Source organism: Pagrus pagrus (assembly GCF_965226575.1).
Source record: "Pagrus pagrus genome assembly, chromosome: 9".
Classification (NCBI taxonomy): Eukaryota; Metazoa; Chordata; class Actinopteri; order Spariformes; family Sparidae; genus Pagrus; species Pagrus pagrus.
The window spans coordinates 13155410-13179992 of NC_140193.1; the positions used below are offsets into that span (position 1 = coordinate 13155410).

At 40.4% G+C, this 24583-nt stretch overlaps 1 protein-coding gene across 4 annotated transcripts in view; it reads right to left on the reverse strand.

The window, feature by feature from the left end:
- Window positions 1-24583, reverse strand: part of erbb4b (erb-b2 receptor tyrosine kinase 4b) — a 340870-nt gene that overhangs the window by 56102 nt on the left and 260185 nt on the right. For 2 of the 4 annotated variants that reach the window (XM_084361642.1, XM_084361640.1), the window contains exons 15-20: window positions 20293-20447; window positions 17451-17495; window positions 13379-13511; window positions 9071-9193; window positions 6723-6821; window positions 1536-1718 (exon numbers count right to left, since the gene is read on the reverse strand). In XM_084361642.1, coding sequence (XP_084217768.1) covers window positions 1536-1718; window positions 6723-6821; window positions 9071-9193; window positions 13379-13511; window positions 17451-17495; window positions 20293-20447 — 738 coding nt within the window. Of the gene's footprint in view, window positions 1-1535; window positions 1722-6722; window positions 6822-9070; window positions 9194-13378; window positions 13512-17450; window positions 17496-20292; window positions 20448-24583 lie in introns of all 4 variants that reach the window. The other 2 variants (XM_084361641.1, XM_084361639.1) reach the window with 1 other exon arrangement.

A 24583-nucleotide genomic window follows, 5' to 3' on the forward strand; every position in this document is an offset into this window, starting at 1 on the left:
TCCTCACCCTACAGATCTGCAGACATACAGAGACAGAGAAAGAGATTACATTTCTATGTGTATGTCACCTATTAACATTGACAACTAGTTTAAAATCAATAACAATGCACTCCTACATCCCTGATCCTGTAACATGGAGCTTCCTTCCCTCAACACTTCCCCCACCAAAGTCAGGCAAGACTTTGAATTATTTACTTCAGTTCTCCAGAGAGGCTGGTAAGGGGCGCCGCTGTCTACTATTGAACCCTCCACACACACCAACACACACTCACGGACAGTGTACCAAATATTCAGCCCTTGTCTCTGGCTTGCAGCCATAGACGGACACAGACATCTACTTTTCACTTTGGAAGCAATGCAGCAATTGACTTGGCCGCCAGCAGCTGAGAAATGTTATAAAAGGGTAAAGGGTGGTTCAGTAGTTGTGTGTCCATGTAATCCAAGGTAAACACAATTATTAATACAGTAAGATGTCAAAAAAGGCAAGAGCCAATGTCAATACAACACAAATATGGGAGAGAGAGAAATGTTAAGTATTATCATTCACTTAAAACAGCTTAGTAGAAATAGTGAAAAAGACAAATTTCTTTTGGTGAAATTTTATAATAACCGTCATTAATAAATGGTAAATTTATAGTTAATTAAAACTTAAAACTTTAATTAATAGTTTAGTTAATAGTTATCCAATGGTTAATATACAATAAAATGTTTTTTTTAACCATTTATTAAGCAATAGTAAAGGTTTATAACTATCAGTTGCAAAATAATAATGGGCATCCAAATGATGTTTATAGATAAACTTAACAGTATTTACTATCCCTTAAAAAAATATATAATAGACATCAGTTGGAGCGTTAATAAACAATTGTTTATTAACGAAAGAACTCTTGATTTAAAATTTTCAGAAAGTTAATAAAATGTGAAGAAATAACAGTTTTGTCATTATGTCAAAGATGTAGTCCCTCCAAGCCTGAAAGTCTAGTCTGCCAAGTGATATACACAGTGTCTATGACAGGACCGCTGTGCAGCTAACTGAGGTGAGCCCTGGCATTAAGTCCCCACAAAAGAAAATGTAAGAGCTGTTAGCTTGTTTATATCGTTACCGACTAGGTACGTGTTAGAGTAACTTGCCATTGTCGGCGTGTAGGTTGCTAGCTTGTTGTTTCCCGTAGCGACAGGGATTTTGAAAAAAAGTAACATGGATAGGGAGAGGGAGGAAAACGCGGCCTGAAATAGACGACCAATGGCAGACTTATGCCAACCGTCTACATCCATTGAGTCGGATTAATTGCATTATTTAATTAATATGCACTATTCAAATCATGCAATATATAAAGCCATGGATCCAAAGCCAGTGTACAGATCCACAAAGGGTTTAATGACTCACCGACTCTCCAAACCAGCATGTATGACTCACTGAGATATTTGTTGCAACATTCAAACCAGCAAAATAACCCATTATCAATACGCCAATTCGCCAGTCTGCCTATCACCAAAGCCAATCACACAGCAAGTAAAACCTTTTCCATCCTTACCTTGGCGATCTGGACACACCAGTTGAGCAACAGTTGGGATCCGATGTTGTCCTTGTGCTCATGGACATAGTCGAGCAGGCACCCGTGAGGCATCAGCTGCGTGACCAGCTGGATGGTGGGACTCAGGCAGACACCCAGCAGGCGAACCAAGTGGGGGTGCTCCATGCTTGCCATGATGAGGGCCTCCTGAATAAGACAGATATACACTCAGGCATGTGGGGGAAAAGGGTTGAGGATGGATGATGAAATTTACAATTGTATGTCAACACACTCTACAGTGTGTCGGCACTTAGGCAACTGTTTCAGCAAAACACAAACAGAAAATACATCACTGTCATGTTCTTTCTGTGATCTCGGATGGTTGAGTAAATGTTTGACTTTGAAATTCTCTTTCAAACCGAGGCACCGATATGATTTTTTTTGGCAACACTGTGATGTTTTTTGGCTGCCAGTCATTATTTGGATTAAACTGTACATGGAGCCTTTAGATCTTGTTATTACACACAGAATAATTTCTCCAGAGAGTCAAACATATAAAGGCAAAGACTGAATAGTTTAATCTGCCCTCTACAACTGCAAAGTCAGAATAGCATATTAATATGTTTACTCAAATTACAATGTTTAAATAGATTAACTTCAAACATAGGTGTCATTCACACATTGGGGAAGCTGGGAAAATGTCTACACCACATTTGGAAATGGACAATTTTGTCCCAATCACTTTTTAAAAGCATAATTTGTTAGAAGAAAATAGGGCAGTGGTATTGGATATCATTATTGCAGGGTAGATGTAATATTAGCATTGTTTGATTGACATAGTGCTATTTTTGTATTGTTGACTCTGTAGCAGCCTAGACAGCACTTTTGAACACGTTTATGCATTTTTTCCCCGCCTTCATTATCTCTGACCTTATAATGATCCCCCACTTACTTGCTTTAAAGTTGCATATGTGGATTACTGTTTAAAAATGTTTTATGTTTCCACCACTTTTTTTTCACATAAAGTGATGTCCCTGACTTCACATCACCCTTACATGGATCACATGAAGGATTCACTACATAAAAAATACAAATCTCACTTTAACTTTGTCACTAATGATCATGTGTTTAAAGGAGCCATATCCAGACTAAGAAAACCTATGTCCTGTTAAAAATAACATCTTCATAATGTGCTAGTCTTCTTCTAGTTAGTGTCAAAAGACAAATGCCAGAGCAAAGGTTCAAAGACTCGACACACTGGCAGAGAGTTCATCATGTTTACAAGTGTAGACTGAACTGTCAAAGACCATACAGTAGAAGCCCTTATTCTGTTTAAAGATGAGGTTTCTCTTGAAGTGAGCAGCGAGGTTCCACAATGTCAGAAACTGCAGATTTGTATTCAAAACCTTGACATCAAAGTCACTCGCTGCTTCAGAAGACTGTCTGCATGCTTTGTAGTAGACTATAAATGTAGTAAATACACTAAGGTGAGATTGCTGTAAATCACGTGTCTCTGTGTGGGAAGGGCTAAGTTTGGTCTGAGATGATTTACACGTGAAGAAGCTGCTCCAGTTCATTATTTATAGAGCTTTGAACTTTGGAGCCTTTAATGTAACACCTTTATGTGCAGGAGTTTTAATACAAGAGCAAAGGTTAGTTATATTATGTTTACTGTGATAGTATTTGCAATATTGCATGCGATTGCGGCATAGAAACATAAGCAACTAAATATTATATGATAAAGAAAGAAAACCAAAGACAAAAACAGACATTGATCGATTCTGTGCTACGCAACGACCACACACACAAAGCATTTTGACTACAGGAGTTATGGGTTGATAAGAAGATTCATCATGAGATGTATAGCTGTGCCGTAAGGATACACAAGTGTTGGTGATTGTGTGTGTGTGTGCATTGGGGAGAGACAGATATATAGTGTGTAGAGGGTCCACTGAACGCTGATGGAGAGATACGACCATAACACAGTCAAGATTTACGCATATGACTCATGTATCACAACACTTGCATGATCAGATACTTGCTCGTGTGCTGGAGGTGTCCAGTGACTGCGAATGTTGGTAAATCAGACCAAAGACAGTGTGAAACTGGGCCTCTCTGTCTGCCTGACTGCTCAGACAGGATCCCTTTCAACTAAACCCCCTGTCCCTGTGATGACGACTTCACTCTTGTAGACGTGGACATCTTTGGATTAATGGCCAGAAGATCATGTTATATAAAGAATCAACCTCGCAAGCTATGACCCACAGATGAAAGAAACCCATACTACAGCGTCCTGTGATACCTTTTCAGAGTTTCATACATTGATTTTCGCACACTCAAATCTACGGTTAAGGCTAAAAGTAAATAACTGCACAATATTTGCATTTTCAGGGTAACAAAGACCTGAACAAACTCAGAATAATGACTGAAATGGAAAAAGTGTTGTGTTGGAGTCACTTATGAGTCGGCCGAGTATAACAGTGTCATGTGAGATTTCACTACAAATTGATTAGGCTGGGAGCTGACGGTGAACTGACACATCCTCGTTACTACCTACTACTTTATCAGAAAGCGCTGAGTGAAATTTCACTAGTTGTTGCCGATTTGATAGAAAAGAGTGATACGTTTTAAACTGAAGGATCAGCTATAACTTTACCACGTTTTAAAGCAGGGTATGTGGAAGAATAGAAATAAAAGCTGAATTGAAATCAATAAAAAGCAGTCTCGCATATGCAACAGGACTTACAAGTTAGAGCCACTGGTCTGTAGTCATTATTTTCCTGAGGACAAGGCTTTTTTGGGAACTGGCATTTTAATAGATTTTTCCAGAGCTCCAGCACTGTGTGTCTACATGGAGAGCTGAAATAATCCATTCACATGCTCCTCGGATGATCCCATTTCCCGATTTGGGAAGTTGTTTTTCCTGACTTTGGCGTGTTCATGAGCATTCATGTACCGTTGCTTTGTTAATGTGCAACACTTTAAAAACATGAGTAACCGTATATGGACTGATTAGCACTTTTAATTAGCAGCATTCCGATCATCTGATCATTAAACATCTTTTTCCATATCCAATAAATGCTTGAATAAAAAGCCAGTGGGAAAGAGGTAGATATTTATGAAAACACAAAAGGCCTTGCTCATGTTGTGCTTTTCATACAGTTGCTTGAGAGAGTTTTCAGCCTCCCTCTTGCAATTTCTCATTTTGCCGTCTAACAAAATTATAACCAAATGAAATCATAATGAAAAAGGATTTTTTTTAAATTGTCACTTCGGTTATTCTCTATGAATTTAAAATGAAATTAAGTGTGCAGCAGTGTTCTCCGCTGCTTTAACAAACCTAAATTGCCCGTGATGTTTTCAATTCAGTACATGAAAAAGGTGAACCAACACACATTCCACACAACTGAATTTGTTTGTGGGTTTTCAAACACTTTTTTAAATTTGTAACTCTGTCTCAAGAAGAGCTTAATAAATAAGGTTTAATGTCACAGTTTACAGTATGTATTGTATTAGTTTATGTATTGTATTGTAGAAGTGTTTATCTTTGGGAATGCTCTCGTCTGTTTCATACTCATAATTACTGAGCAAAACATTAATGAAAAGAACAGAACATAATCTCCTTCATGCACAGGGGAAAACAGAGTTACTGAATGCAGTTTCCAAGGACAGGCCACAAGGGTTTATCCTGCTTCAGTGGAAACAAGCCTTGAGCAGGAGTTTGGCTTTCAAAAGGAATGCGTACTGTAGCGCGCCCTCCCTGACTGTAGCCACTATTATGATTACATGCACACACACAAACACACACTTGCAAACATGTACATGCATGACGATCTAGCTCTGTGTGACACTCAAGGCTCTTGTTTGGCATCGGCAGCAGTGAGGTGGTATTGGTATGTTGTTGGTGGGCCCAAGATTTTGTCCCATTACTGTTTAAATAAAGCAGTCTCACGCGCGCGCACACACACACACTCACTCACACACACACACATGCTAAAGGACAATCAATCCTTTGTGACATTCTTCAAACAGTCGGTGGCAGCTGAGTGTGGCCTGCGGCCAGAAGGTCACCAGTCAGATATCCCACTCCAACTGGGAAAATATGGATGGTTAAAGTAAATGAATGGCACTCTTTTTCCCAGTGTAACTACCACTGATGTTCCCTTCGAGCAGAAGCTGAGCCCCCAGCTGCTCAGCAGTCAATAACTGTGGAAACACGAAGGGAACTGGATGAATGTGAACTTAGGTATCACTGGAATATGTAGGTGGCTTTGTGTCATGATATGCACTCACAGGGAGACATTCATATACAGTATGCAATTGCATTTTTTTGCATGTATGTTTGCTGGTACATGAATACGTATTTGCTTAAAAATAAACAACTCCATCCCTCTATATACAGTGTTTTCATATCCACTGTATCACCTCTTTTGTCCCCCTTTATCTGGTGCTCTGATTGTGAGACAAGCCCTAAAAGCAAATGAGGCATTAAATTAAACACACGTAGGAGATTCATCAAAGATGTCCTGATAAAAATAGAAATGCTAACACTCCAAAACTCTTCCTCTTAGACTGTCAAACTAAGTGCAAAACATGAGTGCAATTGGGTCGCTTTCAATGTGTGTGCGTGCCCGCGTCTGGATGTGTACGCGAGTTGATGGGGCTTATTTCATCTGCATTGCATCATCATAGGGTAATAATTTTGATTTTTTTTTTTTTCACTTTTCCTTTTGAAATGAGCCGAGCTGTGAATGTTTTATAAATGGGGCCTTCTGCACTGTGCTGGGAGCCCGTGGCATGGTGTGTGTGTACGTGGGTGTATAGAGGGGTCCTAGGGGCCCCTGATGGTTTCCATTCTGGTGTCTTGAGGGTCTCAACTTAGTTTCCAACAGCCTGTAAGTTGTCTCTTTTTAAAAAGTGATGAGGAATTATTTTATTTCTTCTGGTGGCTACTTCTATGTTGGTCATATCCCCAAATTTGACTTTGTGTCACCATAGCAACAATCTCATGATAGGTATGTTGTATCTGCTATACTGATGTAACCAAAACACAGCTCTAAATACTTCCAAATAACAACATATATCACAAAAAGGTAGCTAATTTCTGTAAATGCTGAGATTAAACTGTGAACTACCATCAGAAAAACAATTACATATTGGAATTTATTGTTTTTCTTTGTTCCATTTTCCAGTTTTCAGGATACTCACGTCCATGAACTCCACATTAGCCTTGGGTCCTGTGGCCTCATTTAGGATTTTAATGGCGACAGGAATCTTCACCGTTTCACCCTCTGGGACCCAAATACCCTAAAGAAACACACACACAAACAGATGATGAGTCATTACACTAAATGGAAAGTCACAAAACTCCCAAAGAAGTACATAAAAGAAGGATTGATTAAGGGTTTGAACAGGAGGAATATCAATTAATAAATTGAGGATTTTTCACCCTAAATTCAACTTTGTCAGCTTTCTTAATCACCATCTTCCATATTCTTATTCTGCCAGTGTTCTGCATGCTTAATGATTAAAGGTTATTTTGTCCTTCAAAAAGACTTGGGCAAAAGTATTTAATCATTTTGAAGTGTCTAATTTCAGATGGGATTAAAGTGATTTAGCAGCTGCCAAAGTGGTCAAAGCATTTAAAACAGGTGTGAAATGGAGTGCCTCTCAACTTTTCTTGTTCCAAACATGTCGCACCATTATTCTGCCCTGATATCGCTACACATCTCCAGTGACATCAGCTGTAATTTCAATGTGAGGCCTCCTTTTGAAAGACTGTCTTTCTATCTGATCTTGTATGGATGGTTATTACTCAGCGGAATGAATTATTGTTTTTTTCTCTGACAAAGTCTTTTGTAAACACCTCAATATTTGAGCAATATTTCTGTAGCTGATTGTTACATTGCTTTGAGTGAATAATGCATCTCACCACTATGTTCTATCCAAATTAAACTTGTTGTGCTAAACAGTTAAAAACACAACACAAGATGACATGTTGTTACTGATCGCCCCAGAAGGAGACTGCTGTGTTTTATGAGCCCTTTCTAAATGTCTAAAAACAGGCTTTTCTCCTTTTTAAATCAACCCTGTGAATGCTGAATATATTCAGATTTCCAAAAATACACCGTCCAATGTAAACCAGACTGTGTTGGATTCCATGACATGCGGGTCAACAACTCCCAGTCTGAGCATCGTTCTCTTCCAGGTTGATTCAGCTGTGCGAGGGGTGTGCAAACACCCTAGGGGCTCAGTCCTAGGGTCCAACAAATGATGGCGAAAAAAGACTGATTGCTGGTTAAAGCTGTCCTGCGAACTAATCAAACATATGTCACATTCTGTTTTTCTCCAAAACCCATCTGTGAGTTTTTCCGGCGTAAAAGCTGTGTTTCATTCATCATTACATGCTCATATTATAACTTTTGACAAATGCGAGGAAAACAAGGGACTTCATACCACCCTCTTGCATTTAACAGACCTGGCCTGTTCAACGTCTTCTTCAGGCTTGCATTCATTATATTTGCGTGTTTGTGTGCCTATGTCATTGTGCACGTGTGTACAAACAGGAACTTTGCTCCATGGCACAACTAGTGGTGAAAAAAACGGACTTCTCACTCTTTTTACTACTTCACCTCACTTCCTCCTTTGTAGCTGTAATAATTACTACAGCCACTAGAGGTCACCGCCTAACAACAAATGTCCATATGGGTCGTAACGAGCTGCCTTGATTTTTTACCTTTATGGTCGTTTTTCTGATGAGAACAGGCTCAATAAGATAATTTCTTAATTGGAAGTATTTAGGAGAATAAAGACGCAAAGCAAAACACTCCATTTACAAGTCAATCTGAATGCTCACGCTCAACATTTGGCATGACCTCGGAGTTGTGCCTGAAATAATAACATCATGCAATGAAGCAGCTGAAGTGATTCGGCTGACTGACTGTTCTCAGCAGCAACAAACTGTAACTCATCCCCAAGATGATGCAGTGGAGGAGATTTAGATGCCTCTCTGATGTCTTCCAGCCACCAAGGAAAACTGTCTGTGTCCTCGGGCCATGAGGCTCTGAATGGATTCTTACATGCCTAGAGGTTCTTGGACATTCCCCAGAGAAAAGTGCAGAATGTTGCTTTGAAAAAGGACAGCTGGGCTCCTGCTATCACACCTCTGACCCAGAAATGTGCAATAATGTGAGTGGATGGATGTACAAAATGACAAATGATGATTTCAGTTAGAGAGAGAGAGAGTCTGTTCTTTTCTAATTCCAGCTGTGTCGTTCTCCACCTCTTCTCAACCAATCATCACACTGGTGGTGACCTCAGCTCCCTCTTATTTCACTGTAACCCCAGGGGTCTCAGTGTCTGCTATTACTTATTCTTTTCATCCCCCGCCTCCAGCCTTCCATCTCATTTCCTGTCATTAATGATCCTGCAATATGTCTCCCTTGTCGCCTTCTTTTTTTCTCCAAGATCTCACATCATGATCTCAAATTTAGGAGTACAATAATTCATCTGGCCAAGAGCAAACTGAAATATGTTTACTTTATTGTGCGTGTTACCTTGTAAACAGTCCCGAAGGCCCCAGAGCCGAGGATCTTGACCCTTTTGAGTTCTGTCTCCTTCAGGATGCGAAGCTGGGCCTGGTTGGGTGCTGTTCCACTTGGTGTTAGAGGTTCAACAAGCTAAAAACACATTGAGTGAGAAAAAAAACGAAAACATTTAATCAGTAGGTAGAGCACAAGCTCTGTGCAATGAGATACATTCTTTCTTCACGCAGTCCTTTTCCTAGATACACAGTCGTATAATCCTTTCCACCAACAAGTCATGATTTATCGCAGGGAAAATACTGAGACAGGTTTGGTCAGATTATTTAAAAATGAAGTCAATTACTGAGTACAAATTACATGGTATTTTTTGTAATTTGTAACATAATCCATCGGATTAGAGAAAATGAAATCTAATCAGAATACTTTTGGATGACTTCAAAATCAAACATTTCCTCTGATACTAGAAAATGGAGTTCGGTGGAGAAAGACCTCTATCACTAAATTTTAAACCACTCATTACTGCTTCACCATGATTTAAGATCACCAGATCTGTAACAGCATACCACAAGGACAACAAAACAATGCAGATGGAATCATAATATCCATTGTTGTGGAAGAATAACATATTTTTTATCATAGGATCTGCATCAAATTGTGTTCTTTCCTAGATACCAGCCATGTAAATATGCTTGATTTATTTAATCAAGATCAATACATTATTCCCTGTGAAATTAATTAAATATATTTAGCAAATTTATCCAGACAGACAGACAGACAGGTGAACACCTGTTTCAAAGTTTTAAAAGCTGCTCCTGTGTTAGTTCACACTATAACAGGTGTCACCAGGACCACATGTTGTCATTATGATACACACACAGGCTCACAAAGTGGAAATATTACCAGCTGACGATGGTAGTTACACATTTATTTAAATGTAACATGGGCTGATTAAAAGTTAATGTTCTGTAATCTGATTATGTAAAGACAATTTCATGCTATCCATTACTAATCAACCCTGATTTAACTGCCATTTAACTTTCGGAGAGTCACGGGAACGCTAAACACTTCATTGTTCAGATGTATACACGTGTCCAGGTAAATCTAATAACCACTTTTGCAGGTGATGTTTCCACCTAACATACCTCAGTTAAGTGAAAACGAACATTTTAGACCATTGCTAATATTCACTACGTGCAAGCCTGTCTCTTCAATCAGTGGCAGAAAAAGGTTGTTGCTAAAAACTGTGACCTAATTTCCAGGAATTCCTGCTGTGAAACGCAGCTTTCATCATAATTGATCAACAATTGCGTTGGAGTTAAATGAAATGAGTTTTTCTAAAAATAAAATTGTGAAATTCCATTGCAACATTTACTATGCCTCATTAATTTCGCAATTTTTGTTAATCTCATCACACATTTTGCTCCCAAATACATATTCTTAATTAGAAACTGCCCAGTACTTCAGGCGAGAATGACTTTTTCTCCAAACACCGATGTGCCGCTACCATTTCAATAACACAAGAGAGAAATGTAATGCGTGAACAGACGAGGGAGATGGAGGAAGGTGGACGAAGAGCGAAAGAAAGAGGTGGGGGAGGTGGATAATTGTGGAGCCTGAGAAGGAGATGACACTTTTGTTGTCTCATTACTGCTCAAGTGGAGGAACGAACAGATTTAACAGCGAGCGAGGGGGAAACATTATATGAGGGGAGGGACGGAGGCAGACGTGGAGTGGGAGAGGAACTGTGGCAGGAACAACAACAGCAACAAGACAGCGATGGAGGAGCGAGCGGCTGAATTAGTCAGAGGATGCAGAAGCAGAAGGGAGGGAGCAATATAAGGAGAATTAGGCAAAGAGTGGAAGATTAGAGAGGAGGGAGGGGGGGGGAGTGTGGGCAAGGAGAGGGAAACACAGAGCGAGAGTGTAAATCAGGCTGGCTGTGGTCGGCAGCTTCTGTCCTCTGGCTCATGGTTACCATTTGATTAAAAAAAAATAGCCATTCTTCATTTAAATGGAATAACAAATCAGCTTCTGCAGGGTGGAAACAAGAAGGGCGGGGGCCACACACACACACCCCCACACCCACACACACACACACGCACACAATACAGATGTCTCGTCCGTACGCACACATACACACTACTGGATGCTATTCCAGCGTGCAGGGCGCTGTCCAGCATTACTGGTGCTGAAGATGCTGAGGCTGTGTAGCAGCATATCGGAGCTGTCCAACGTCTCACTCTACAAGCCAGTGCTGAAACCCAACCAAGAGGGGTGTAGTTACACAAACTTTTAGCTTTTTTTTACTTTTACTGCAGCTGAGACACATCTCATGCCAGGGACAACAGAATGATGAGGAAGTATGAATGTACTAATATGGTTTAGATTGTTAAGACATCACAGAATTGGTTAAAAAGTTAAAGGAGACATGTAATGCTCATTTCCAGGTTCATAATTTTATTTTAGGTTACCACGAGAATAGGTTATTGTGTCTGAATGCATGTGTTAAACCAAAACAAAAAAAAGTAGAATTTTCAAGACTCAGCAACAGTGCAAGTGTCAGCCGTATAGAAATATATGAGTGTAATAATAAGCCATATCAGTGCTATATGGTCATTATAGAAGCTATCAGCAGCTACACTTGACTGATACTTGTGTGCTCTGAAGAGAGAGAAAGCAGTGAAACAAGACCGGATTCTCACCACAGCAACATGAGTGCATTAGATGATGTACTCTTCTTATTTTAACACAAAGGAAGAGTGCTTTTTCCTCTTTTAATGGCTCGGTCCCTTACCTATACCGAACACAAGTGTCCTCTCCACTATGCTATGACAAAGTCAACACCTGAGCCTCAGAGCTTCTGACACTCTCTCCTCCTCCGCAGTCCCCATCTGGAGACACAAAGTCTCACTCTCTTTTTCTGTCCCAGTTTCTCTCATGTTGTACAGTATGTGCGACGTAACAGCACAGACATTTCAGAAAAACGTCCTCTGGTTTTTGCAAATGTAGAACTCTTGCTAAGTACAATTGTCTAATTCTAGTCAAAATATCATAATAAACAAAATATAGCTGTTTTTAGGCAATGTTCACTTGTTCTGTTGGTAGACTTATTATATTTTACTTATTACAAGCAAGAAACACCTTGTACCCTACTACTTTTTCTTACTTATTTTGGAAGTGGGATTTTTTCAGCGTATGTTTTGATTTCGTCTTCTTCGTAAAATTGATACAATATTCGTCCTAATGATTATGTGTTGAATCTTTCACAGATAGGTCTGCCACACTTCCTACTTAATATTTCACCAATCTATTTCAACAATTATACATGAATTCTTTCAAATCCTGTTCTCCACTATGCTTTTTAGTCCAAGCTATGGCAAAATGATTTCCCTAATGACACAGGATTAAAGGTTCACAGGTTTAACATTTTAATTTTCACCTCGACCACCTACCAATGGCTTTTAAGTTGTTTATGCCTCATTTGTTGTGTCCATATGCAGCCTCTGGATGTGAGTCCTCAACATACTGTCAGAAATGGGGGTACGGTAGGAGTCCATTTTTGTCTCCCAAGGTACAATATACACTAATGTAGCCTAGGGCTAAATATTCAAACTCAAGGTAACTATGTTTAAGGGCTAAAAGAAGTTGCCACCAGAGGTACAAGACTGGACTCTTTAAGGTACAAATAAGTACCCGATTTTAAGGTTACAACAGCTGTACCTTAGAGGGTACTGCCCCGATGTACCCCTAAAGGTACAAACATAAATGTTCTTTTCTGACAATGTAATAAAGTGAAGGAAATGCATTTGCCTGTGATAAAATAATTTCTTTTAGCAAGCCAAGTCCTGCCAGTACATTTATTTTAGTCAGGATTACTTATCTTAAGCACAATATAATACCATTAAGATTCAAATAAGTAACTCCACTGTATAAAGTGTTATTTCAAGAAAACTGCAACAGGATTCAGTTTTTGCCTCACAGCGAGAAGGTTGTGGGTGTGAACCTGCCTGCCAGCTGTGGTTGTTCTTTGAGACTAGATACTTTGACTTTTTAAAAAAAAAAAAGAAAAATGTCAAGAGAAAGTTTGCTGTTCTGTCAGCAGAAATGTTTTTCATTTTAAGTAATCCTTCCCTGATTTTATTGCTTTTTTCTTGTTTATGAGAGCTGCATAGGTCAAATTTGGACTTACGTAGGCTAAAGTACAAAAAGTGCCATGCAAATGTCACCAATGTCCTCTGATTCTCAGTCATGCACAGTCTGTGTCACAGGCAGCAACTCCTCCCTCCTCGTAATATGTTTTTCATCTACTACCCCGCTCACCTCTGTCTCCAGGAAACGACGGAGGGCTCTCTTTTTCTTAATGTTCTTCCGCCGCACAGACACTGCCACGCTCAGCACCATGATCACCACCATGAAGAGGCCGCCGATCACCCCTGCTGCGATCAAAGGCGTTCTGGAGGGAGAGATGAATAAAAATAAGTAGTTGATTAAGACAAAGGAGGATACAGGCTTTGAAAAGGCATCGTGTAATCACTGGCAGGACAGAGGTGGTGACAGAGGGTTGAGTTGAGTAGAAGTAGAGATGATGAGGACAGAAAAAGAAAAAAAATTGGCATTATGTTTATACCCCTGTGTACACACATCAAAAAACAGGCAAGAAAATAAACAGACACAAAAAACATGTTTCTAAAGTTCAGGCTTATGTGAGTGATCCTTAAAAAACCTCCATCACCTTCAGTGTTTTGTACATTTTTTGGCTAAGCTTCATCTGGTAACAAATATCCGTCTCATTAAAATCGTGGCTGAGATCAAAAACATGGAAATAACCATCAAAGTGAATTCTCAGCACCACACCGCCGCTGTCATTTGAAATCAAGCCTCTCAATACGTTTCCTGATGTGCTCCCCGAACTCTCCTCAGAGTGGCTGCAGAAATAAGTAAGAAGAGTTGGCTATCCGGGATACCAGATGACCTCCCATTTTCTTTTTCTTTTCTTTTTTGCTGTAATTGGAGGAACTTAATTTGGTCAAGGCATACTGAGGCTCTGTCCAAACTCAGTAAAAAAAGCATTTTATTCAGGACTGTATATCACAGTCTGCAAGGTTACACCCCATAAATGTTATCACAGTCAGCCAGTTTCATGGGAAGTGAAGAACTCCCCCACATCTCTCTCTTTGATTGCAGAGAGAAAAAAAAAACACTATTTTGGGAATGTGTGACGGCGAAGTTCTGGTGAGAACTAGAAGCTGACCTACAAGGTGGACATATTGGCCAATATATTCTTAGTGCAGATATGTCAGTACCGATAACTAATAAGACAAAGTGGGAAGTAAAATTGTCAGATTTGTTTGTGGTAGCGTGTCAACTGTGAAATGTCCTGCTGAATAAATATCATGGTCACAATTCTTTGTAGGAATAGTTCAAAATATGCTTCTTGATTGTCATGCGGTGAGTTAGAAGAGAAGATCAGTACCACTCTCATATATTAAATACGAAGCTAGAGCCAGGAGAAGGTTAGCTTAGCAGTCTAAAGACGACAAATTAACACGTTTAATTCTTTCCTAAATCAAGTCGGTTTTTTTACACTTTCTTTCATTGTACAATTAAACAAATAAATGTTTAGAGGTGCTGTGAGGGAATTTCTTTTAATTTTGGTCAAAGCCAGGCCGGCTGTTTCCCTGTTTCCAGTCTTTAGGCTCAGCTAAGCTAACTGTCTTTTGTTTGAAAAGCGCGCTTGTAGTTGTACTTCCTGCTCACCTGTGTTACCGGTGTTCTGTTTCCCTCCTGTGCTCCTCCCCAGCCTGATTCTGTCCCAACACCTGTCTCACATCAGCCTTGTTAGCACTGCCCTGTTCCAGGTGTCTCTGCACCTGCACCTCATCCCCTCATTATATTAGTTTGTATTTTAGCCTGAGTTGTTCCATCACTCTTTGTCGGTTCGTCTGTTTCCATGCACACATCTCCTGTGCTCCTGTGATCCTGTGCCTGAGCCCCGGTCCTTGTGTGTTCCTTGTGATCCTGATTTGTTTCTCATGGTTTTCTGGTTTGTCCTCAGTTTTGTATTTCACTTTATTTTTTTCCCCTTGGACTTTTCTTTGCCTGCCTTTTGTAACTTGCTTTTTGGATTTTGGATTTCACGTTTGACATCAGCTTATTAAAGCTCACTTTTTGTTTTCCAACCTGCCTGCCTCTGTGTCTGCATTTGGGTCCTATTTTGAACTGTGACAGTTACAGCATATTAAATCAGGAGGTAATCCAAGCACATTATATTATATATTGTATTTCAGTATACTTTTCAGATCACATACTTCACATAAAGTTCATTTGTTTGCACTCTTCAATAATAACTCAAGCAGAAGGACCATTAATTGCCAATGTTGGAAGAAAAAGCAACAAATGGCCGTAAGAAAGGCGTACCAATTATTTGATGAATGACCAAATGTTCTTATAGCATTAAGACCCACTGTAGATGGCTAATTCAATCTCCACGCTTCACGTACATGCTCTTTCCAACTGACATTAGTCTGATCTGAGTGATCGGATGAAACTTAGCCGTACTATTAAGGCACTCAAGACATACCGTTCTAAAGATCACCCAACACGCCACCTTTGTACGTGGTCAGCGATGCATTTGACCAGATTAAATGAAATGATTCCACACCATTACTCAAGAATCTAGAAATGCATGTGCATGGAGCCAATCAGGGAACAGAACAGAGAGATTGAAGGCAACAGGCAGCTCTGATACTTTTGAATCAATTGGGAAAGGTACTGCCAAAAGGAAACATGCTAGACGAGGTATTACTTGTCAGTTTCATCAGACTAAATACTACATAACTGACAGGAAGTGATTAATCCAGCTTAATCAGATACGCACACAATCCCTCCACAAGCTGTATGTTAATGCCAGGTGGAGCGATGGCCTTTGAAGGCTTAGAGTAATCATGTCTTTCTGATAAGCCACTTTCAGCTGTGTTCAAAAGCCAATACCTCCAACAGGTTACAGATTTACAAGATGTGTGACACTTCAGAGCAGGCAGCTAAGCCTGGGGTTAGCTGAGCATCTACTGCTATATCCTATCCACAGCTACTGTATCGGAGATCTGATAAGGGCTGATCTGTGCACCGGGTCAGCTGATAGCTACATTTTCCCGTCGGCGGTGGTTCCCCTTCATTCTGTTGGCAGAGTCCCAAAGACTGTTTCAGGAGGGATGGTTTCTCCAAAGGGTGTGAATATTTGGTATCTATCTTCAGCATGCAGTGGCCCTCAGAAAAGGCCTTAGGAAACTGAATATTGATCAGTAAGTACTAAATAAATGTTTATCAGTTTGTTTGACCCTTGTTTGATGCCATGGCAGCCTCCTGAGAGTGCTGCAAGATAATCTAAATATTTATTTTTTCATTTTTCCAGTTTAATGTTCTATCCCAACCCAGTCACCAGATTAGATGATGGTGAAGTACATATCTGCAAAACCACAGATAAGTTAAAACTTTATGTTTGTTAAGGCTCAATTGTAATGCTCATGTTTTGTTCTGGTTAGGTTTAGACACAAAAACCACCTGGTTAGGGTTAGGAAAACATCATGTTTTAGCTTAAAAAAAACCTGTTTTGGTCGCTATAAAAATGGCTGGAGATGTCCCGAGGTCTCGTTAAATACACACGGTTTCGTCACTACCAATACAGCTAAAAACTGTCAAGAACTGTCCTAAATATCTACAGTGGTTTCACTCTGTCAAATACTGAAACTCCACCACCATCCGTCCCACCTCCACATATGAAGGTCAGGTAGACAGCATGTAATGATATGATACGTTTTGTAGACATAGTCCGTAGTCTATGAGACGTACAAATTTGAACGTGTCTGTAGTTTGCAAAAATGTTAACAGCCAACATTCTGTCCTGGTGACTGGGCTTCCTGTCCTGTCCTCTGGGCCCTATCTTTTTTGAGTGCATTGTTGTCCAAATACACTAGTAAGTTCTGCTGTGTTGGCTACTCAGCCTGCTTTGTTTTCCTTTTTTAGATCATCCCCAAAACGCAACCCAAAATTCTCCACTTAATGCCAAACTGTTTCTTGTATTACATCCATTCGCTGTAAACTGTTAGCGGCGTTTTGCCCCACTATCGCCCCCAGGCTCAGAGTGAAAGCTAAAGCGCTATCAATTTATCAAGAACCAGGCAAATTGCTTGTGCACACACACACACACAAAAACACACAAGCATGCACACACAGAGAGGCATTAAGGACACTCGCAGGGATTTTGGGCCTTGGAGCTAGCCATTAATCAGAGAGTTTACTTACTGTGAGTGTATGTGTGTGTACGTGGTGTGTGCTATTGTGTTGTGTTTGTATACTGGAGAAAAGAGGCAATTCGTAGAAAAGAATTTTGTACCTGTCCATCCAGCCAATGCAGTCCTGCAGTCTTGGTCCAATGCACCTAAGTAAACAAATACAAAATGAGCAAATAAGTTAAACAAACCACATTCAACTTTTGCAAATGGTTGAAAACAGAAACTAATGGTTCCAAAGGACCCACGTTGGACATTATTAAACAAAACTATGCTTTTTCCCTCTGTACTGCTTACTGCTTACCTGCAAATTTCTCCCAAGGGGGGTCAATAAAGGAACATCTTATCTTATTTTTTGTGAACCAGTTTACACAAGATTTGGGTATGGAACAAGTATAAACCCATGTTGAGGACACCCATTGGTTTATGGACCACTGTTTTGAAGCCTTGAGTTTTGTATTATGGCTGCCACCATCTTGTTTTTTGGAGCCAGAAGGGAACAAATTTGGATGAGAAGGTCAAGCTGGGATTGACATCCTGATTTGATCTGACCAAGAACCCAATCCCTGCTTTGAAACCCTGCTTTGATGTATAAATGGGACCACAATTGACAAAATGAGCATCATGCTGTATTAAAGAAGACTCGAACTAGCAATTGAGACTGTAAACTCATGAGGAAACTGTTCACTGGGGTAATAAATCGGGTGAGAAGAAGTGTCATTTTCTCATGAGCTTACATACAATCAGAGATCTTCTTGCAAAGTCCATACATCCTGGCCTCTCATATTAAACGGACAATAAAACAGTGCTCTATGGTGATAATCAGTAATAAGTATATTACATCTTGTTGTATTGAAGAAGACTTGAACTAGTGATTTAGACTATAAATTCACATGGAAACTGTTAACTACTTAGGTAATAAATCCAGTGAGGAGTTGGGTCATTTTCTCATAAGCTTACATACAATGAAGGTTCTTTTTGCAACCAGTGGATTCAGTCCCTGCTGGCCATTTGAAACATTGCTTTTCAGACCCTGAAGCTCTGCCCACTATTTATACAGTCCATGATATGATATTATAGTCCATACATCCTGGCCTTTCATACTGAATGAAGAAGTCTAAAACAGAGCTCTATGCTGTTATTACATTTTTGCAAAGAATATTTGCCCTCAGCAGCCTTTTTATACGTTGCTAGTTTGATTGTGCAAGCCATGTGATGCAGGACTCTGGAGGTCACTGATGCTGAGTGAAATAACACTTTTAAAGCAGGAACACTGAATTACAACACACATTTTTAGCAGCCTTCACACATTAGTAATGTAATAATACAAAAAAACCCTCACATTTAATTACCATTTACTACACGCTAGGAAATAAAAATGGTCAGAAATATGAAATACTGAATGTGCCATTTTCAAGTAAAAAATCTAAAAAGAAAATAATACATTTCAATAGAAAAATGTAGTTAGACTTAAAGTTCATTATTTTCTTCATCAGTAGTATTGCACATACGTTTTGAATTGTCGTTGCTGGCTATACATTTTCCTGTGGGGAAAGTTCAATCGCTGAATGTACAGCAACTACACTGAGAGAAATAGTTTAGTCAGTCTGTCCTAAAAAGCATATGCATTCATGTTGAGGTGCTTTGAGTAAAGACGTCCTTTCCATGAATCGGAGCACATTGTACATTGTACTGCATGGAATTTGGTGTGCCGCTGATCATATTTCTGACTCTAACATACTGTAACAGACTATCTATTTCTCTTATCCGTCCATTACACCCTGCACTGCTGTCTGTCAAAACATATAATGTCTGTGTGCAGGTGTTAGCATGGGAAGTGATGTCACAGTATCTCCTCATCTTTTTCATACCTCCCTGACAAGGTGCAGCAGTGCAAACAACTGAGATTCCACCATAGTCTTTCTTCTTTTCTCCTTATACCTCCATCTCTTTCTATATCTTTCTTATCAGTTCATTTCAATTCAATTTGAAATTCAAATCCTGCCTTGTCCAGTGTCAAAGACGCATAAAGACAGTGAGAACCAAGTTTACTTTCTCTGTTCAACTATAAGCTTCACAGTAAAATCAAAAGCGTAGATTGTTGTTTTAAAGCCACAGGCTGGTATGGCACCAGACAATAGCATTATCAAACCCATGTACTTTCTTGATGCCTGTGGGCAAACCTGAGATGTAAAGCGAGTTCTGACTCTTCCTCAGTTTCACTGTGTCCACATGGGAATCAGATCACAGAGCTACATTGTCTTGTGAAGAAAAGCGAAGATCCTGTGTTGATGTTTCAAATCTCCCATGTGTTTGAAAGACTTAAGAACAGTTCCATAATTTGGTGGCTCTTTTGAATGTTTAGTAGTAACGGAGAGTAGTGTCTTCCCCGTCTCTGTCCCTCTTTGTCAATCCCTCTCTGCCTCTCTCTCCATCCCTCGGCTTGTTTTTGTGAGCGGTGGCTCTGCTTATGAAGCTATACCTGTGACAAAGTGTCAGCCTGGTGTTTTCCATTTATGACAACATTGTTATGCTCAAGCGAGCTAGAGGCTGTCACTCAGGAGAGGAGAAATAACACACGAGAAAGTGACATAAACTCCCTGTGGAGTTAAATACAAAATGATGTCTTTCCAACCCTTGTTGAATATTACATTGAGCGATCAGTGGCTAGTGAGCAATGGAGAGTGGCAAGGTATTTCACTGACTCCTCTCACTTCCTTTGTACCTATCCTCTCTCTCCATCTCTCTTTACTAGCATGATGTTGGGTTATAATATAATATAAGATGTCGGGCTCTCAATAGCTAGCTAGCAAGAAAGCATGTTAAGTGAACAAAGTTCAGTCGACAGGCTGATGATGAATGTCTGTTTTCACGAAAGGAAAAGAAAAATGTCTCTCTTTGTCCTGCTCGAGACCTCTGACCAGTCGTTGTCCTGACTCTACTCACCCCTGGGTGCAGTTGGAATGGCAGGGATGGCACTCATTGTTGGCCTCTGCGTACTTGAAGATGAAGCTGTTGGCGCCTTGCAGGCCATCGGGACACTTTTCCACACAGTTAGGACCGTCCTTGAAGTGGAGGCATTTCACACAATGCTCTGGGCCCTATGGATAGCAAAAAACAAGAACAGCATTGTATTCTCAGATGCTAATTTTCATTTTGAAAACATAAGAGTAGTTATGAAGAGAAAGAAAACATGTCTTTTTGCAGCTTTCTCTCATAAATGTTTAGGTGACAGTTTTCACTCCAGCTGATCCCAAACTTCCTGTGCATAGAGAGTATACACTGCCGCTATCTATACCTGGCATCATGTAGTCGGGCATACCGGACAAATCTTTGGCGTCACAAATACAGGGGATGAGATATGTGCTGTAGCCGCAGTTTGTAATGTGGACTGATTGATGAGTATATTTCATCAATAACCTGCCAAGTGCAGGTTTCCAAGCAGCTTTATAGATTGAATTGTTGTGCTTGCATCGGTGTAACAGTAAGAGCCGGAGAGCGAAAGAGAGATAACGGCGCGAGGCGAGAGAAGAGGAAGTATTGTAGAGTAATAAGGGAAAGTGAGGGAGAGAGAGGGAGAGAGTGGACGTGGATGCAGAATAACAGCAAAGGGCAGAGGCAGAGAGAGTGAGCCAGATATAGTGTGAGCAAGAGAAAGAAAGAGGGACGAGAGAGAGAGAGAGAGAGCAGACGAGACGCATAAAGCAGTGTGAGCGGAGCAGGCAGATAATAACCATCGCTCACAGCACACACAATGACCATAACAATCCGCCTAGAACAGGATTTATGGAGCTAATATAGGCAAGGGAGGAGGTAGGGGAGGAGAGGAAGAGAGGCGAAGAGCTCTCCCAGACAGGCCTCGTATCATCAACAGGCCTAAAGAACATCTCATTGACAAACAACACAAGTGTGCGCACACACGCACACACACACACACACACACACACACACACACACACACACACACACACACACACACACACACACATGCGCGCACACACAAACACACATCTAACACAGTGAGTGGAAATGAAATCAACAAGCATCCTTTTGAATCACATATACACTTACATGGATGTCCAAATTGCACACAAACAATTATTAAAGCATTAACACACACACACATGCACACACACACACACACACACACACACACACACACACACACACACACACACACACACACACACACACACACACACACACACACACACACACACACACACACACAAGTGCATAATGTTCTCGGTAAACAAGGGGCCATCAAGGTAGGAAAGATCATAGCGAAAGCAGATAACTATCCTCCGGCAAGTGGAAGAATGTGTGTGAGTGCTTGTTCATGCATAACCTGAAGTAGCGTCTGTGCGTGGCCTTGCATGCACGCATGTCCGTGTGTGTGAGCGCGCATACGCTAATGCCTCTGCGTGTGTTCTTTGTAGCTTGTGTGTGAACATACATTCACCCCGGTATAATTATGCAAACTCAAAGTCTCGCTGCTCTCCCTGGCTTCAGCATGGAGCCTGGCACTTGGAGTGTCTTCCCACCCATGGGTATTGGTGTGTGCGTTTGTATGCATGTACCCAATAATCCCGTCACATCAGCAGGCTAAATTATGTGACAGAGCAAACAAACAGTGTTTGGTCCAGCAGGGGTAGTGGGACATTCAGGAAAATGACAGGAGCACACAGTGGTTGCGACCAAAGTACCCTGCTGTAAATTTAAATTGGTCTGCTCGTGTGCTTAAAGCTGAAGTTTGTGTGTGACGCTGTTGGATGTGTGTGTAAATGAGTATTTCTGTTCCTTCCTTTTTATGCAAAAACCACACTAGTATCTCAGTACGATTGGTGATTAATCTTTACAGTGTTGGAGCTTATAGTCAAGAGTTTTAACAGGCAGTCACATGAAAAGCTTCTCAAGGCATGATCAGGTACATCAGCAAGGATTTATAACTTATTTTACTGTGTTATCATGCACAGACAGAGTCACCATGCTCCCTATTCATATGCTCCCTATATTAAATACACTCCCATGCTAGAAGTCTTAAAAACACATCACACCACAGAATAATCTCAAGCATTAACGATGAGGTCGAGAGGCAAAAAGCATGGAGACATTTGTATTCTGTCACCAAAATTTGAGAAATGTTATTTTTTAATCAATTTGAAGCAAATATAATGTAATTAGACATTTACGTACTGTAAATTCAGTAGAGGATTAGGGCCACTGTAAAATAAAATGTAAGTTCTGACTTTTTTTTCACAATTCTGACTTTAATCTCAGAGAAATAAAGTCTGAATTGTGAGTTTAAAGTCTGAATTCTGAGAAAAATGTCTGAATTTTGAGAAAACTCCAAAAAATATATGTTACAGTGGCCCCAATCCTCTTCCGTACTGTAAGTATGGTTGCTATTTTGGAAGACATTTAACTGAAGATTAAACACAACAGAAACACTGCTCGTGAGCACAGGCAGTCTGTCACACTCTTAAATAACACATTTGGCAGTGAGCATTACATATCATACAAATTGTGTCTTTTGCAGAAATGTGAGCTATTCAACAGGATACAAGAGCTGAACTGAAGCCCGTAGTGCCTGTTGTGAAAAGCTCCTCCTATCATTCAGCAAGACACGTTAACGGATGGGCTTGTTAGAGGTAAAATTGAGCCGCTCAAGTTAACAACAGCAACTACTCTAGATCTACAATATGATCATCATCCATGCTGTCCCTGATATACAGCCTGTATTCATGGCTACAGTTGTATCTCCAGTCTCTCTCCACAGAGGGCATTACGCCAATCAAATCACTGTGTGTGAGCTATAATGTAATTGCTATTGGCTCTGTGGCCATAACATGATTGCTATAATCCATTTGTGTGCCTAACGTGCACATGTGACATCTACATGAGGTCCAACAGGTTATCATGGAACATTTCCATTACACACAGCTCGGTAAGTCACACAAACACATGCACAGACGCTAACACGCTTACATCGTGCATGATGTACTGTGCTTGCATATTGAAATTACAGGATGCCAAAATAAGGACATATTCACATCTGAAATCCTTGAGACATTTCGAGCGATGAAGAATCCTCTGCATGGCTCAAAAACAGACAACAGGAATGTGAATAAAGCCTCCTTTGATTTTGCATCTGCTGCCAAGTTGACTGGATTATTTTTTTTTACACTTATGTTTAAGGACCTGTGATAAATGACCTACAGACATTTCCAGCCATTTTTTGTTGCAATAAAAAACAAAAAACGGCTGCTTTTTAAGGAGACCTGCAGTCGTTCCCAGCAAGTCTTCGTGCGCCAAATGAAAAAGCCAAACCGTGATGCTTTACTAACCGCAGCCAAGTGTTTTTTTGTGGCTAAACCTAACCAGAGCATAGGACAGCTTTGTGACAAGAGAGAAACAGAAAATGCAACTGAAACAAACAGAAAGTTGCAACATAAAGAAACGTCCAGTTTGAACTTATCTGTGATTTTATTCTGAGATTGGATTGGGTTTAATGACCCAGTCAAGACATAAAAATACAATCAAAATCAAAGCGTCTCATGTGGGCAAGTGCCTGCTATAAGTTTTTTAATCCCTGTTTTTCTCAAACTCCTGAAAGACGGCTACAGGTATCTGTGTTTTATACTCTCTCCACTGCTCGCCATCTTCCCATCACTTGTCTAAGAAAGCCAAGTGCAGAGCTGTGAGGTATCAAGTGGACCGCCAAGATAATCAAACCGATGAATCTCTTCCAACAACAACAAACACACTCAAGTCAACAACCGCAGACGTGCTCACTTTGGCCTCTGCTTCCCGTGCTTGCACATTCGCACACAAACACTCCAGTGGATCCACAAGTTCCCTCTAAACTATATTGGGCAAACTATCTGACAGGGTGTGATGGGACACAAAAGACAGCACATGGCCCCTCTGGCTTGCATCTGTCTCAAATCATCCCCCTCTATCAAACAGCAAGATAAGATTTTAAGAGAAAGCGCAGGGTCAGGGGCCTCATGTGGCTGTGGGTGTAGAGCGCAGGAGATACGGGCGGAAATGAAGGTCAGGGATTTTTCTTTTTCACGCTGGCATTTTTCTAATGTACAGCTGCTACCAAACAAACTTTCCAAAAGCTTCCGTGCTTCTCTGAGACCTTGTGCAATAAGAAAGGAGTGCGAGTGCCTTTTGGATAAACAACAACATGTACGTCAGTTACTTTTAGAAAATAAAAGAATTAGTCCCT